Raw genomic sequence first — 16,291 nt, forward strand, 5'->3', positions numbered from 1 at the left:
CACTTAAAAATGTCAAATGTGCTGACAAGCCTGAGCAGCTTTGCATTAAACACTATTTCTTCCATGCTCTCTTGCTCAAGCATGGATGAAAAAGCATTGACAGTTCAAGCAAATACACTTATCCTGCAGTTGTTTAAAAACTGCTTTTACAAATTATTGCCGACCACCACCTTATAATATTTCTTTTAAAATTCAACACAAGAGGGCAGCACAGTTGAAAAATATTCTAAAAGATAAATTATTTTAAAATTTATTTACTAAAAGCATATATCTGGTCCTGCTGCTTTCTACTAGGAATATTAGGATGCTGGGAATAACGTTGCAAAAGTGGATATGGTTCAACCCTGCTCCACTGAGGGCACCTCTGCAAAACCTAGCACAGCTCCTTAGCACAGCAGTTCCACGGTCCTTGGTTTTCTTTGGGAAGTTGGAAAGGTCCAAGGCTACACACACCAGGACAGGACCTTTAGTTTCCATCCATTAGACCTCTGCTGAGCAGCCCCTGCCTTCTTGTTGGTGTTTAAAAGCCCATCATAAACTTCAGTTTGCAAGATAAGGAAAAAAACTTGTCTAAGCCTCGTGGTTACCCAGGAGGTGACAGCCTGTTAAGATGCCTCACTGGGCTATAAAGGAAGTAGCCTCTTTGCAACTCATTTTTAAGCCAAATTTCTCCCTGGGAGCAACCTGCTGGGTATTGCAGGGGGCCAGGCAGTGCCCATCATATCTCTGCTGCAGAGGAGCAGGGTCCTCAGGGTAGGAGGGCCTTGGGAGTGTCAGGGTCTGCAGCACCAGGGACACAGTCCTCAGGAGCATGAATAACTGCCCTGGCTGCAGTAATAAACTGGTATTTCTTATGGTGCTTCGGCATTCTCTGCTCTTCGGAGCTGAGCTGTGGCTGCCAGGACACCCTCAGTACACTGCTAATGTGTTGCACATCACTTAAAGGGACAAAAATGGGGTAAACTCACTGTGAGAAGCAAAAGAAAACAGTACTTAGTCACCATTCCCAGTGTAGCACAAGGAACCTTGCAGTCAGAAAACACTGCCACATCTCGATGCACTCTTCCCTCGGAAAAGAGGGAAGGAACCAACAATCTACACCTACACTGTTAATTCTGACCCATCAAACGGTGGTGAAAAGACTCTGGTCAGATGCAGAACTGCAGAGAAGCCCTATGTATCTGTTAAACCCCTTGGCACGTCTGCTGTTAGTTGGACAATGACTCCAGGCGCTGCTGTCTCGAGATCAAGATGAGCTGCCTTTTACATCATGAGGATTCTCGTCCTACTTATGGGAGAAAAAAAAAAAAAAAAAAAGAAGAAAGGAGCTTGGCAGAGGGGAGATTACACTGCCAATCTTGACATTATTGTGAGATTTCCTCTGCAGGCAGCGACAGGCAGCTAAAGATGATGAAGTCTCCATTTATAACCTTGGAGGGGCTGTACAAGAGACACCGTGCCTCTTGTGCAGGGCTGCTGCCTTCCCACTGAAAAGGGAGATTTTCTCTCAAATGAAACATTGGCTTGAGGAGGTTTCCCCCCCTCCCCCAATGAAGAGCAGAGTTTAAATGGCAGGTATTGTTTTCTTCTTTTTTTCCCCCTCTCTTTGTTTTGCCTAAAACCACACTTTCCCCTGTTCCTAAGCGTTTTATCCTCAGCCGTGTACTAGTCCAACAAAATGCCCCATTACCAAAGCAGCTGCCCTGCTACCCACAGGCTATGTGTGACAGGCAGCTGTATGACAGTCCCTCCCTCCTTGCTGGCTTCTCACTGGGTTTAGTTTTCTATTTTTGCTGCACTACCATTTAGGAATTTTGATAAGCATTTCATCATATGCCTCTTACACATCCCAGTCCATGGCTGTTTTCATTTCTCCCACGTCTACTCCTCTCAAGAAAAACTCAAGTCAAACCAGAAAATATATATACATATATTTCTTCTTGTTTATCAGAGACTGCTCCCCTGGATATGGTGACGGGAATGGTTAGTGAAGAGCACATGCCCAGATCATTGGGTTTGCCAGCTGGATGGCACAAAAGTGAATGATTCGAAACCCAGGAAACAGCCTCCAGCAGCATAAGAGAATCTTGAAGTAGTTTAAAGTTTAAAGCCTTGCTTGCCAGGGCTGGGCATGGAGTGGGCATCCATTTCCCTGGCACCCTGATAATAGGGGGTCTTACCAGGAGACCCCAGGGACCCTCCTTTCCTGTGGCCAGAGCTGCCCTTCTCGTCTGCTGGAAAGGCCACTCAGGATGTAAAAAAAAGCATCTGCTAGCACATTTGGGGGATCAAGCCTGACTAATGAGGCTTGAAACTCATGGAAATTCAGGAAAGAAGCACAGGTCCTTCCATCACCCATCTCCTGAGGCCCACAGCTGGGGGTGCACGTGCAATGGCAGAGCCACCCAGACACCAAGGGGTAGCCCCACAAACGGCAAAGAGCTTTGTGAGAAGTACTTACCTCCAGACATTCCTCGAAGCTAGCATTCTATTGCTTTTACAGTGAAAAGCTTTTTTAATTTGCTCTGAGATTTTTAAGAAAGGTAAATACATTTGTGTTTTGTAGATTAAGCAAGCTTTGCCTGCTGCTTTAGGGACAAGAGTCATCTGCAATAAAGAAATCCGTATTAAATTCTCATCTTCTTGTATTAGCTCTCTGCTACCCATGCCTCCTATGGCAGCCTGAGCTGGGCTGTGACCAGCCTGGGGTGCAAGAAGTAATTCTGCTCTGGATGGGGTGGACCAAATGAGTATTTCCAAATGGCTGATCCATTGCCTGCTGATACCTATAGATATCACAGCAGAGAGAGGACCCTGAGTGCAAGCAGAGAAACCTCACCTGCTTGCATGCAGCAAGTGAAGAAAACAAAATGAACATGTGAAGTCTGTGCTTTGATTTATTTGGTTTTACCTTACACAGCCACAGAGTTTGCTCAAGCAGGACCCTCACACATTGCCATGAGTAGCATAACCTAGGAACATCTGAAGGTTACCTACAAATTGTTCTCCATCAGAAGCAGCTCTTTGGCTCATGGGAAGGAGATGGAGCGGGGATTGTGTCTTGTGAAGGTATCTCAGCAGTTATTGTGCATGCCAGATAGTGCAGAACTGACAGATGGTTCAACAGATGCTCTGAGATAGAAGTGGCTTAGTAGGTGAACCATAAAAAAAGCATGAAGTACGTAGAAAGAATCAGCACCACACCATTCATAATAAAAATGTCCCTTTTTTCACCCTGCTCAAAGTCTCACCAAACACCACAGTTTATACCTATTGCCAAGCTCCAGCACTGCTAGCAGCATCTGTAGCATCTTAAAAGCTGCAAACACCTGAGATCAGCTGTGTAGGCATGGGAAATATATTCAAGACTGCTTCATTAGATGACAACTGACTGAGCAGAGAGGTCATTTCTCCCTCCAAGATACAACATGTCATCTTCCTTGACCTCATCAGCTACTGAAAAATCTGCAATGATCCTAAAAATCACAAGCTAGTTTCCTGAACCCATAGCTGCTGGCATCGTTTGTCTGAGGCCGCAGTACTGCCATTCATCCAAGGTTCGTGCCACAGCTAAGAAAATAGGTGTCACGACCACTGAAAGCCAAGCCAAGAGCTTCAAAGGGGCCTGTCAAGTTCCAGGTTTGTTCAATTTACATGTACTCATCTGTGACAGATTCTGCAGCCTACAAGTCTTTCTTCTTGCTACTTTTTATTTAGCTGTGAAGCTAATCTTCTGCCACAGTGTGAATGGGTGTGTTAACTCCAATGGGAAAAGAGGAGGAATGGGAATTGGTGCCCATTATATAGGGCACTAACCCCAAAACATATTGATGAAGGCTCCTGGATAACTGGGCTATATGGCCGTGTACCAGACACACGTACATGGTTATGAGCAACTATGAAGCATAATTAAAGCACACAGTCACAGATCTTGCAGATTCCTAAATCCATTCCCTGAGTTTAGCAGCCTAAATTTAACAGGAACCGTTCCCCAGCAGGACCAAAGAATGGGTGGCGGTGGCTCGAAGGCTGAGCCCAGCTCTAGACAGAGCATTGCTGCTCTCCATGCCAAGGGGAACCCTGCCATGCCCCTGCCGGCTGCATTCTCATATGGCACCTCAGCTGAGTCCACCATAGACTGAGCTTATGTTACTCAGGTGCTTGGGGCAGTGAACTATAATGCTTGCCAACTCATTCTTGCTTCTGCCCATTACACCCCTAGTTTCAGCACTGAAGAAGTATGTGCTATCCAGGCAGCCCAGGGGACAGGGACAAGGATGGGGATGGCAGCACTGGTACTCTCCATCTCTAGAGCTAGCAGCACCAGGGGTAAGGACATACAGGTTTCATCTGACACAGAGACCGGCTTTAAATACCAACACAAATTCACTTGATCTAAAGGAATCAGGAAAAGGAAATAAAAAACTCAATGTTAAAGCCACCTCTAGGACGTAAAGGAAACTTTAATTTCCTTTCAAGAGATACAAGTTCATTTCATTGCAGTGTAATTATGTAGGACTCCATGATATCATGAATGAGGTATTTCATTTTTTAGCTGTTCTGCCTGAATATTTAATAAAAAATCGTTTTTATTTTCCTACCATCATCAGTGTAAGTCTGTAAGCCAGGTTCAGTCACATTAAAACCTTTAATTCAAGCTTCCACTAACCTTCCATGGGGGTATTATTGTCTGGCCGGTTGGCAAAGACAACATCCACGTATTCCAGCTGCAGTCTCTGGAGAGAAGCCTTTAGCCCTGGAAACAGCAAAGCAGAGACAAGAATCCGCACGGTCAGTGTGAGGCACAAAGCTGCCAGGTACAAAACAGCACCACATTAGGACTGAAATAGGACTCATTGCGTTTACATACATGCCTAATACGTATACACACACAACACCAAATAGTATATAAGAAGGATGCTGCATAATGTTGTCTCATACCTATGCAGGCATATTAAGAAAAAACCACCATCTTGTCCACATACAGAATCACACTGTGTCCATAAGAAATTGCCTTTTTTTTTCTGAATTACAGTGAGTTTTGGACTGGTCACCAAGTTTACCCATGACCAGCCCATCAGAAGGCATCTGCCAGGGACCAGTTTCAGTGCTCTGCTTCTGTTCGAAGTTAATTTAATCTAAATCACAACACAGAGCTTTTCAGTGCAAGCCCAGGGTACATTGCCTCCATCCTGTCCCACTTAATGAAGCCCTGCCCCACGGGACCTTCCAGAAATGCAAGCCCAGATGGGAGGCTGCTGGCACCTGCTTAGATCCATTATGGTGAGCAGATAAAGAACCATGGAGGGTTTTACCCTCTCTGCAGGGTAAGCAAGCTGTGCCCAGCAACGCATTGCATAGGGCAGAAATTGTTTTGCAAGGCAAGACAAGGCACTGTTTTGCAGCTACAGTCCAGAACTGCTCAGGCTTCAATATCTCTACAATGACTGGATGGGAGATGGCATCAAAAGCCTACGTATATATACATGTGTGTGTGTTTAAGACACAGAGAGAGAGAAGAGGATTTCTAACACTTATTTTCTATATATCTTCCCAGGAACAAAATGTTTTTATGAGTGTTCGTGAAGAATGAGCCAAAATAGAGCAGTCTGAAAATGTTCACTGAATTTTGAGATGAAAAAAGATGGCCTTTTTTGCCGAATGTATTTATAGAAAATAGCTAACATTGACCTTAACATTATATGCTATGTGTTCTGTGAAGTTATTTCAACTGCTGCCAGTATTTTTTCTATCATTTCATGAAGTAGCTCCAGAAGAAATAGAAAATGGATGGGTTTGGACCACATGGCTGCAACTTCCCTGAGCATCTCTGGGTCTAGGGCCACCAGCAGCAGGGACACCATCTCATGGCAGCGTTCTTCAAATGAAAAGTCAATAAAATGTTGGTAAAAAACTTGATTGAGATTACCTTAATATGAAAGTCATATCCTAATGTAGCTGAATTCTGCAAATACTAAATAGCAAAAACTTCCCAGGATGATCTCAGATGTACAAGCTGGGTACTAGGAGGCAAAACTGACTGTGCTCTGGTGATGCTCCTCATCACTGAAAAATAGCATCTTTGAGATGGAAGATGCCCAAATCTGCACCCCAGGGAGGAAGCTGTTCTGCTCACTGTGTTTGCCAATGACTATGTTCATCTCACCTCACCTGCTCCCAACTACACCTTCAGGGTATGATGCAGGTGACAGGACATCCCAGGTGTGGGGTGGATAATATAAATATAGTAACGATATTTTCCGTATAATCTATGTTTTAACATACACAGAAAAAATCCTGGTTGTTGAAAGCTGTGGCAAATAGGCCATTGCAGATTACGATGATAAAACATGCAAACGGCCAAACACAAGTTACAGCTGCCATTTCTGGCAGGCAAACTGGATTTTGTGCAGTTGGATGCTACATTCTGATAAGCAAAGACCAGAGCATACCTCCTGCCTATCCTGTGGTGCAAACAGCCTGCCCCCCCCTCCCCGGGCCATCAAATTTAACAGCATGACACACTAATAATGTAGATGAGCCTGAACTTTCTTTTCTGATTTGTCTTGGCAGCATACACTAGTTTAACCAGCAACCACTGTAAACAATTAGGGCTTAACTCATAAATCAAAGAGGACACTAATTACGCCAGCATACACAGTGCAATAAAGAGAATCGCTTTTCATTACTGCAGCCATTGTGGTGTGTTGGTTTATGGAGGGTGCTGCTCCCCTGGGGCTTCAGCCCTGAGTTACCCAGGCTGTCATTGCTCAGCGAGGAGGAAGCTGCTCCTGAGGGAGCAGCACAGTCTGCTGGCCTGCTCTCCCCAAGGACTTTGGCATGGAGCATATAATTTCCCAGTAACCCAAAAAACGTGTTTTACACGTCCCTCTGTGCCAGCAGAGAGAAGTGGGTCAAACTGCAACAAGAGGCAAGCGGTACAAATCCCTCTGCAGAGATCTGAAGCACAGGTACCAAGCCTGATGCTCCCCTTTCTGCCCTGAAGGCTGCCCAGCCCCGAGGGAGCCAGGAACCCCCAGTAACTCCCTTACATAGCTGCATAAAGCAGCTTTTCTCCTAAACCAAGCTATTTTTACCCAGAATATATGTAGTAGACAGACCCAGGCCCTTATACTGCGGGCTGCTTTTCTGGGTCTGGAACCTGCTTACAATCTGCACAGGGGGAAAGTTACTGGCCCCTGGGTCCTCCCCAGAGGGTTTTGGTGGCCTGTTCCAATTCTGCTCAGGAGCCAGCCAAGGCTGGCACTGTGTTTCTTAATATGACAGAAATGTGTCTTTTATGGCTGCATTTGTGTCCTGCATCTGAAATCCTGTACAAGTTATAATTGTGCCTACAGTCAGTGCTCCTGAGTACCTGACCCAACACCTAACAGCCCCCAGAAAGAGCTATATTGAGTGAAACATACTTATCCATATAGAAACACATATGTGCTCTCATGCCCTCTACAGCAATAATGTACAAAAAAAAAAAAAAAGAAACACAAAAAAGCAATTGGGAGGAAGATAAAGAGCATTTGTTAGACCCAGCAGAGACTTGGGTGAATAAATCCTCGTGGATGAGCAAGGTAGCACACAGCATCTCTCACTGGGATGTAGGACTGGATGCAAGGAGCCATGTGAGGGAGTGTACAAGAAGATAAAACAGCACTGAGAGCAAACCACAGTCCTCCCCAGCTGGCTGCTCAGCAGATGGGACCTGCGCCCCCCCCCCCCCGAGGCTATTTCTGCAGGCTGACATCATGCCCCGCATCCTCATCCCTCCCTGCTCTGCCAAGGGAGCCCACGGCCACGTCTGCCGACTGCCCCATCCCTTCTGGGAAAGGGCTGGGGGGGTGTGAGCAGAACAGCTCCAGACCCACCGAGCCTTCCTGCCTCCTGTCATCTTGCAGCAGCTGGGATTGGGGCTGTTCTTGAGGACAACTGTGCAAAGCTGCCAGGAACCTGCATGAGGCAGTAAAGTTTTGCAGCACAGCAAACCCTGATTATGGCAGATAAGCAATAAATCTACAAGCAACACACACAGCCAGCCAAGGACAACACACGTGATTATTATAGCAAAAAACCCAAAAGGTTATTGCTTCATAGAGGTGTGGTAGAGAAGGCTTTTCGTGCGCATGGTGTTTGCTCACAGCTTTTGAGAAAAGCCAGAAAAATCCTTTGGTGCATTTTGGCCAGCTCACAGCCAAGCTTAGGAACTGCCCAACGCATAGAGTCAAGTAGACCTGGCTCACAGGAGAGAAATTGCCCTGGGGTACAGGTGACCCATCCGCCTGCACCAGGGCACCCAGGCACAGCCAAAACCCTATCCCATACAACACGTACCTTCAATAATGTGTTTTCTTGAAAGCCCTCTTTCTGTTTCAGCTCTGCAAAGGAAAAATAGGTACATGGATGTTAGAGATCTGAGGTGCTAACAATTGGAGAGTGCTAGTTTTGTATTCTGGTTTAAACCTCCTGAAAATGAAGTTAAAACTCATGCAACAGAGAGACCCTGAACCTTGTTTGGGTTCCCAGTCTCAAAGACAACAGCATCTTCGATATGTAATACCACTGTTAATTTAACACAGTAACAGCGTGCTATGGATATCACCTGACTAAAGCTACCAGCTGATACTTATAAGCAGAAGGATAAGGATGCTGGCAGGGCAGCAGGGGCTGCTGGGGCCAGGCAGCACGGGGATGGGGCTGTGCCCTAGCCAACCCCAGCACTAAAACCTCATTGACATAGTCTGCAGTTTTGAAGCAAGGCTGTCTTCACCCTGCCAGTGCACCTCCCACAGCTGTAAAGATACTCAGGGTGGGAGCACACGCAGCATGGCACCCTGGCCTCTGCTAGGGACTGCAACCTCTGCCAAGCTCCAACTCCCTAAAAGACTTGGCAAAATGAGGAGAAAGAAGACAATAGCAACAAGCCACCCCTCCAAGGTGCCGCTGATCGCCACTTGGTTGTATGACTGTGAAAGGGAAAAGCACGAAGCAGCAGCAAGCACCATTAAGAGTAAATGCGGCACTTACTTTCCACCCCAGTACAGTTTTGTTGTGATGACCAGACTGGACCTCCTGCAGAAAGAACAGAAATACTATTATTGTTAAGAACAATTACAAGTAACCAAGCTGCCCAACGGGTGGGTGTTCACACATCACTATAAAACTTTTTACAGCAGGTCACTTCCATGCGCAGGTCTGCTGCAGGCAGGGAGTGACCATAGACTGGTGTGCAGAAACCAAAGCTAATGCAAGTGAAATTACCAAAAAAAGGGTACATTTTTAACTATGGAGAAAGCAACCTCCACAGCTCTTAATCAAGGGTATCCAAGTCCAGTGCCCCTCATTATCATGCAGTATTCCCCGAGCCATTAATAATCTAAGTGTTAAATTCACTGCATTAATCTATAAATTCCCACGTGATATCAAACCAAAGATTTATCCTTTGCAAACTACCTTACTGTTTAACTGTACAATACACAATTTCTCCAGCTTTTGCTTTTTTTCCACAGTACCCAGAATATTTCTTACTGAGTAATCATCCCCCTAACACAAGGGATACTGATTTTGGAAAGAGCACCACTAGAACTTATTCTTCATTTGAAGGCTGAACATGATACTCACACAGAAGGTCCTGAGAGATTATGTAAATGCTCTTAAAATGACACAACATATGGTAATGTGAATCATTTAAATTAAGTATCATCTCCTAGCAGGCTACCCAAGATGAAGGCCCATCACATCTTTGCATTCTTAATACATAATCTTATGTACACAGATAAGGATGCCAGTGCACAACCATCTGTCTTGATGCACCATGCAAGGCAGTGACAGCGTACATGTTCAGAAGTTGTCTTAACTGCACCATGCACAGAGACAGTGGCCAAGGCAGCACAGCAGGCTGATGGCTACAGCCTCGCAAAGCCAGTCTATGCTCCCCAAAAGACAGGAGAGCATTTTTATGTGGCACTTGAAAAGTCTGGCTGCTGCAGAAGTCCTGGCTGGCTGCACTGTATGTGACCATTGGGATGGTCACAATGATGCTCTTGGACCAGCATCACCTAATACGCATCATTTTTAAAACCCAGAAGGATTCTCATATGCCCAGAGGTCCTGCCTGCTTGCAGGTGTCTGGCAGTACAGTACCTCCAGCCCTTCTTCTTCAGGATGTTCCCCAGGATGACCTCAGCCCTGTGCAAGAGAGAGAGCCCAGTGTGAGGGAAGACAGGAGGATGCTCAGTGCCAGGTAGACCACCATAGCTGTTGTCTACCCCAGCCCCCTGAAATGCCCCCCCAAGACACCGGCCGGCAGCACTGCTATGGGCTGTGCAGCCCTCCCCTCCCCAGCCTACAGTGACCCGACACTGGTTGGGATGGGTCCCCTTGATCACTACCAAGATCTTGTCACCCACTCCCATAGGGACAGACCTGCACCCCCGTTCTCTACATCTGCCTGAACCTGCCCTGGAAAGGCAAAGCCGTTTTGTCTCCACACCAGGGATGAGATGTCCCAGTCTGCCTTTTATACGAAATACAAAGGCATATAAATCATGCAAAGTCAGGCAAATTATGGGTGGATATTTCCCACCCCAGTTCCACACTGACACTAAGAGCATTAGCTTGGCTGCAGCCAGAGTGGTTCCCATGCTGGGATCTGTGCCTGGGAGCTGTCACCGGCACATGCCATTTATCACCATTAAAATGCACACTGACTTTTCATTTATTCAGGACATTTTTCTACTTGTACTAACAGCAAGGGGCACAGGTGATACATTTCAGTCTTCAGCTGGCTACAAGAGAGCTTGGTTTAATTTTTTGTTTGATTTATTTTTTTTAATAATACTCTAAATATAAAGGTTTTTCTGCTCCCCTCAAAGAGAAGGGGTGTTTCCCAAGCACCACCAGAGCCAGGGCCTTATCAGTCATGAGTAGCTGACAAAGGGAGGAGCAGATCCAGGTGAAGGGACTCCAGGGAAGTGGAGCAGGATGCTGGGCACTCACTTGCCGGCCGCGTACACCTCAGCTGTGTCAAACAAGTTGACGCCGCTTTCATAGGCAATGGTCATCAGCTGTTCAGCCACCTTGGGGAACAGAGACAGAGAGGTAAGGAGTGGCAAGAGTGGCTGCATCTCATCCCCCATGGGGAAAAGCCCCTTAAGGCACAAAGGGGCTTTGGCAGGGCTGGGAGAGGTGTAGCATTCCCTGACCAAGGGAGCAAGACCCTTTGGCAGGGCACCCAGCAGGGTGTGCACTGGCCTGAGAAGCACCAAAACACGGTGCACGGATTTACATCAACTTCCCTTTGACTCTTGGGAGGAATTAATCTCTTCTCATAGGAACCTTCTAATAAGAAAGTGAACAAGAATTTTATAGGGCTATAGAAAATAGTCTGCAAATCTGTGGAGTTTAATACAGAAAGGATATTTCTATGGTAAGAGTTTAATTTTTATTTTTATTTTTTTTTTGATACCTGTCAGGATATTGTGCAGCTCTCCAGCAGACATTGCGGGGTATGCAAATACCTGAAGGTAATTTCACATGATCCCCATCAAAGCCCCTGGGTTCCCACTACTCCCTGGGGGAATTCTGCACCCAGAAGGGGCTGACAGCTTGGAAAGGGAGGGGTGGAAGGCACCAAGCCAGGGCACCCATGCACAGCCAATGTCCTTAGGGTGGGCATCCCTCAAATACAGGTCTGTGCTTCAGCCCTCTTTTTCATGCATGAGCACTTTGCACTGACTTATTCTAATCAAGGAGGACAGGAGAGCCAGGGAACAAATTATAATCAAAACAAGTCATCTCTCTTCAGCCTGAAATGCCAAGAAACAGGAATGAACTCAATGATCCACCATCAACAGAAGAAATATCACCAAAGAACAAGCAAATTGAAAAGCTAAAAACTTTTGAGTTCGCTGTTTTCCTTCTGCCAAAGTTATTTTGGGGTTTGTCATGTACAAGGGGGAAGGCAGCCAGGAGGTTGCTCTCCTTTTGATGACTAGCATCTGCAGCAAACCTGAGATGGAAGGAAACCCACATGCTGCCCAGCCCTCGGAGGATTATTAACTGAGATTAAGAGACACCTGGTACAGGCAAGTGTGCGTAGGAAACCCAAGTTCATTTTCATGTTTCATCTTATTATGTAAAAAAATACTTCACCAGGCAGCTCCTTGTAAGCTGAACTCCAGCCTGTATTTATGACTGTTGCTGATTACATACATGATGCAAAAATAGTTTCCAATTTCCGCTCCAAGAGCGGTGCCACTGCCAATGGTAAGGAGGAAATATCTCTTCAAACAGTGTGGAAAAGATCACTTTCAGGGATAGACGGGCGGTTTTTATTAAAGTTGACCTCTGGAAATATCAGTTTCATTAAGGCTTTTTTGAAGCAGAAGCTCAAGCTTTGTGTTGCTTTGGTTAGTACCTCTCTGTCATTTCCTCATACAGAAACAGGCTCCTCTTATTTCGGTAGCCATGGTTTCATTTAAAAATATCTCATATTGGTTTTTATTTCATGCATTGCATTTAGACCAAGAAATACTTACCTCATCTGAGATTTGACCTCCAAAAGTGACCCATGTCCCTAGAAACAACAAAATAATCTGTTACTACAAGAGGTTTTTGCAGACAAAAGATTTGCTCTACCAAAATTCAGATTCCTTGGGATTAGAAGGGTTTAAAATGGGGTTAACTGTTTCAGAGGCTGCTACGTCCACAAGCGAGAGGTTCTGCAGCCGGGCAGGACAGTGACAGGCACTGGAATCTCCTCTCTCCTGGGGAGACAGGCATGTGGACCTGGGCCTGGCCCATGAACCCATTCAGGGAAGCACCTGTAGGACTCTGTGCTGTCAAAATACACAGTTTTATTGAACTCTGAAGCTCTTTGCAAAACTGAGTTCATTTTCCAAAGCTTCAATTTGACAAATTGGAAAAAAATTATGATGCTGGTGAAACATGTCATTTGTGGATTGAAATTCTTCCTAAATTTGTGCTTCAGCATTTAGCATCATACAAGTCAAAATTAGGGGGGAAAAAATACTTCTATTGACATGAAGTATTTAAAACCCAAAGTGACTTTTCCCCAGGAACTGTTCCATAAAGCCCATGTCCAACACCAGCACAGCTGATGAGCAATGCTTTCATTAGCTAGCTCAAAAAGTAGCTGCAGTTTAGACTCAGTTGCAGACTGGTCTATTATTAGGAAAAACTTGGGGCATTGTCTGTTTTATGAGCACTGCTTAAAAAACAAATGTTGTGCGGTGGAGAGAGCATGTGGATCTAACTGGATATTCCTAAGCTACAAGTGTACTATTTCTTATATAAATTTTATGTGTGTGTACATATATATATATGTACTCCTACATATAACTTAGGAATACATATTTCCTAAGCCACTGGAAGAGATGACAGTGAGATGGGGAAGTGCCAGGTCACATATGGGACACTGCTCAGACAGCCCATACTCACCCTGGCAGACACCACTTCTGCCCTACTTGTCTGACCTTAGACAACACCCCATGGAAAGCAATGCTAAGAGACAAGAATGGTGGCTGTGACATTACTTGTGCCTTTTGCTGGCCAAAGTCACACGGTCATTTTGATCCATAGCAATTTTCAAGGTGTACACGCCAGCTACATATAAAACTACATGATATACAATTAATGGATAGGTCAGTGCTCACATGGCTCACACGGCTCACACGAAATTTCTCAGAATTTAAAATTCTGCCTTTTATGATCCCTCCATAATAGATGGGGTTCAGGCCCAATGCAATTTGGGCAAGACGGAGGAGACTGGGGTGCCAGCGAGGGGTTGAGCTCTCATGTTGCTAAGAGGGAAAAAATTAAATGTTCCCTGGGTGCTTGCACTTGCAAAGATGCAATAGGTACGTAAGTGCTCCCACATCTTCATTAAAAATGTATTGGTTAGCTCATTGCTCACAGAGAGCGTGGAAGATGAACCTTGAGCAGGAGTCAGAAAGCAGAGAGTGCGCCTGCTGTTAGCGCTCAAGCGGCTTTGATCACTCCCTGGTTAGAGCCAAAACAAGAGTGTCTCAGTTAGGATAATCTTGCTGTCTTTCTCTCAAAAAAAGAGTCAATTTGAATCATTTTATACATGGTTTCTTTGAGTGCAGATAAAGTTGTTATTAACCATGTATGCTTACTGTGCATTTAAACTGAAACTCTTCATTTCCTGCAGAATAACCCAAGTTCTGGAAAAGCACAGATTTCATGGAACAGAAACATGTAACACAGCTAATGCTACTGGAATAAGAAGAATCAGCAAAGAGCACACATTTTTAACTAATTTTGTATTTACTTCTGCTCTCTGTAAGGCAATAATCAGGCAGCAGTAGCATCCACTGAACCCAGACCTGCCTTGCAGTGGGCAGGCATCGTTGCCTGTCCTGCTGTGCTCTGACAGCTATAGACCTCAGGAAAGGCACTTTCATCCTGGGAGCAAGGTATGCTCTGGTCCTGCACAATACAGATAAAAATGAAAATAGGTTTCAGCTTATCATTAAGCTTCTTTATGCAGATGAAAAAAATAAAACCCAAATGAAGCCCGATTTCCATGTTAAAGCTTCAGAAGTGTTATTTTTATGGGAATACATTAAAATGCATTTCTACTGAAAAATGGGTTGAGGCTGTTTATCCCAAAGTGATTTCTTTGCTTAAGTATGCATGCAGGTCCCCAGCACAGGTGAGAAGAAAGGCAACTATTTATGCACCTGCTGGATTGCACATCCTCTCTTGAATTTCAGTGGTTACAACCTTACAACACAAACCATGCCGCAACGAGCAGCAGAGTGTGTAATGGAGAGGCAAAATGCTCAAGTGTTTGGGCACATGGAGAGTAGCCCAAGAGCTGGCAATGGCTTGTGTAAGAATACTGAGCGCTTTATCTCTTTAAATACAAGCGGTAAATATATGCAATATGTACCTGCCCTGGATCTGCCCATCTCCCCCTGTACTCCCAAACTGAGCTTGGGGAATGCAAAGGGCCTAGGATCCTAACCCTATCCTAACATCATTAGGACCACATGGGTGAGGAATCCTTGGGGTATTCTTTTTTTCCTTGATCACTGCAAAACCAGCCAAGGAGGCAAGTTTTTGCTCACCAAGGTGATGTCTAAAGCATCAGATGGGGTCAGGAAAGCAAGATGCTCTGGTGCAATCCCAGCCAGAGCCAGGAGCAGGAAAAACAGCACACAATTCCCCCAGGTAGTTGACGTAAGGTACCTATGCCCAAAACAGCCAGGGCAGCTGCTGGGGCTGCAGCTGCTGCTCAGCTCTAATTTAAAGAAAAGTCACTCCAGAAAGTGCAAGGCACACTTGGTATTTCAAACGATGACTGTGGATGATTCACAACCTCTGTAAAGGGAGTATGTTGGAAGAAGAATATACTAGATGTATATTTTCTAAATCATCACTTTTTTCTCCTTAGTAAGTCGTTGTCTTTCTCTTGTATACTCCAATTCACTCTCTATAAACACAACCCCCCCATGACACAGCATGGCAGTGGTTACAACCTTACAACACAACCTTCTGTCCCTTGCCCACCACCTTGTTCCCTTGCATTGGAAAACAATTTCTCAACTGGATATCCTCACCTTTGTGGAATTTCTGTATTAAATCTAGATTTAGCTCCCTTTCCAAAGCATCCCGGAGCCTAGCAAGGTGTGATTACCAGTGGGTTATTTGCCGATGCACAATTGACCACTCAACACTGTCACTGACAGCAGATGTGTCACCTCTGCAGGGGTTAAAAAAAAAGAACAAGGGTTCCTGGCCAAAGCTTCACCTCCTGCCAGTACAGTTTTATCCCTGGCTTGCTCCTGGTGAGGATGATGCCACACGGACATCTGACATATAAGTCTGGTCTGCTGCTCAAGTGACCAGCAAATGCTCGGCCCTGCAAGCTTGAAGTACCTGGGTGCAAACCAGATCCCTCCACCACCATCCCAGGTCCATGGACATTTGGTGTTGGGTTTCCAGAAACTTTTCCCCAAAGCAAACACCAAGAGGCAATGGCAGCAGCTGACTCCTTCTGCTCACAAAATGTCTGGCTTTGCTCCCAGTTGTGAGCACGGGGTATCCTGCCAGTGGCTGCAAGAAGGTTTCTTGTGTGCTCTTGCATATTGAATTGGATTTGGGGGTTTGGGATGGCTGGTTCTGTCCTGCTGCTCATTTCCTTGGGGTTGGGGGTACTCACATTGTGGGAGGGTGTATCAACATTTCCTAGAATTCAGCAAGCAGCCTCTGCAGGCAGAACTCACTCTGAACT

The 16,291-nt window shown here is 45.4% G+C and overlaps 1 protein-coding gene across 3 annotated transcripts in view; it reads right to left on the reverse strand.

Annotated features, from left to right (window-relative positions):
- KCNAB1 (potassium voltage-gated channel subfamily A regulatory beta subunit 1) overlaps positions 1-16,291 on the reverse strand; it is a 74,786-nt gene that overhangs the window by 7,181 nt on the left and 51,314 nt on the right. For all 3 annotated transcript variants that reach the window (XM_057421701.1, XM_057421702.1, XM_057421703.1), the window contains exons 3-8: positions 12,549-12,586; positions 11,008-11,087; positions 10,153-10,197; positions 9,037-9,081; positions 8,344-8,387; positions 4,670-4,756 (exon numbers count right to left, since the gene is read on the reverse strand). In XM_057421701.1, coding sequence (XP_057277684.1) covers positions 4,670-4,756; positions 8,344-8,387; positions 9,037-9,081; positions 10,153-10,197; positions 11,008-11,087; positions 12,549-12,586 — 339 coding nt within the window. The remainder of the gene's footprint in view (positions 1-4,669; positions 4,757-8,343; positions 8,388-9,036; positions 9,082-10,152; positions 10,198-11,007; positions 11,088-12,548; positions 12,587-16,291) is intronic.

The sequence above is a fragment of the Pezoporus wallicus genome, unplaced genomic scaffold (assembly GCF_028554395.1).
Source record: "Pezoporus wallicus isolate ANWC-B61680 ecotype Strahan unplaced genomic scaffold, APGP_CSIRO_Pwel_v1 scaffold_7402, whole genome shotgun sequence".
Taxonomy (NCBI): domain Eukaryota; kingdom Metazoa; phylum Chordata; class Aves; order Psittaciformes; family Psittacidae; genus Pezoporus; species Pezoporus wallicus.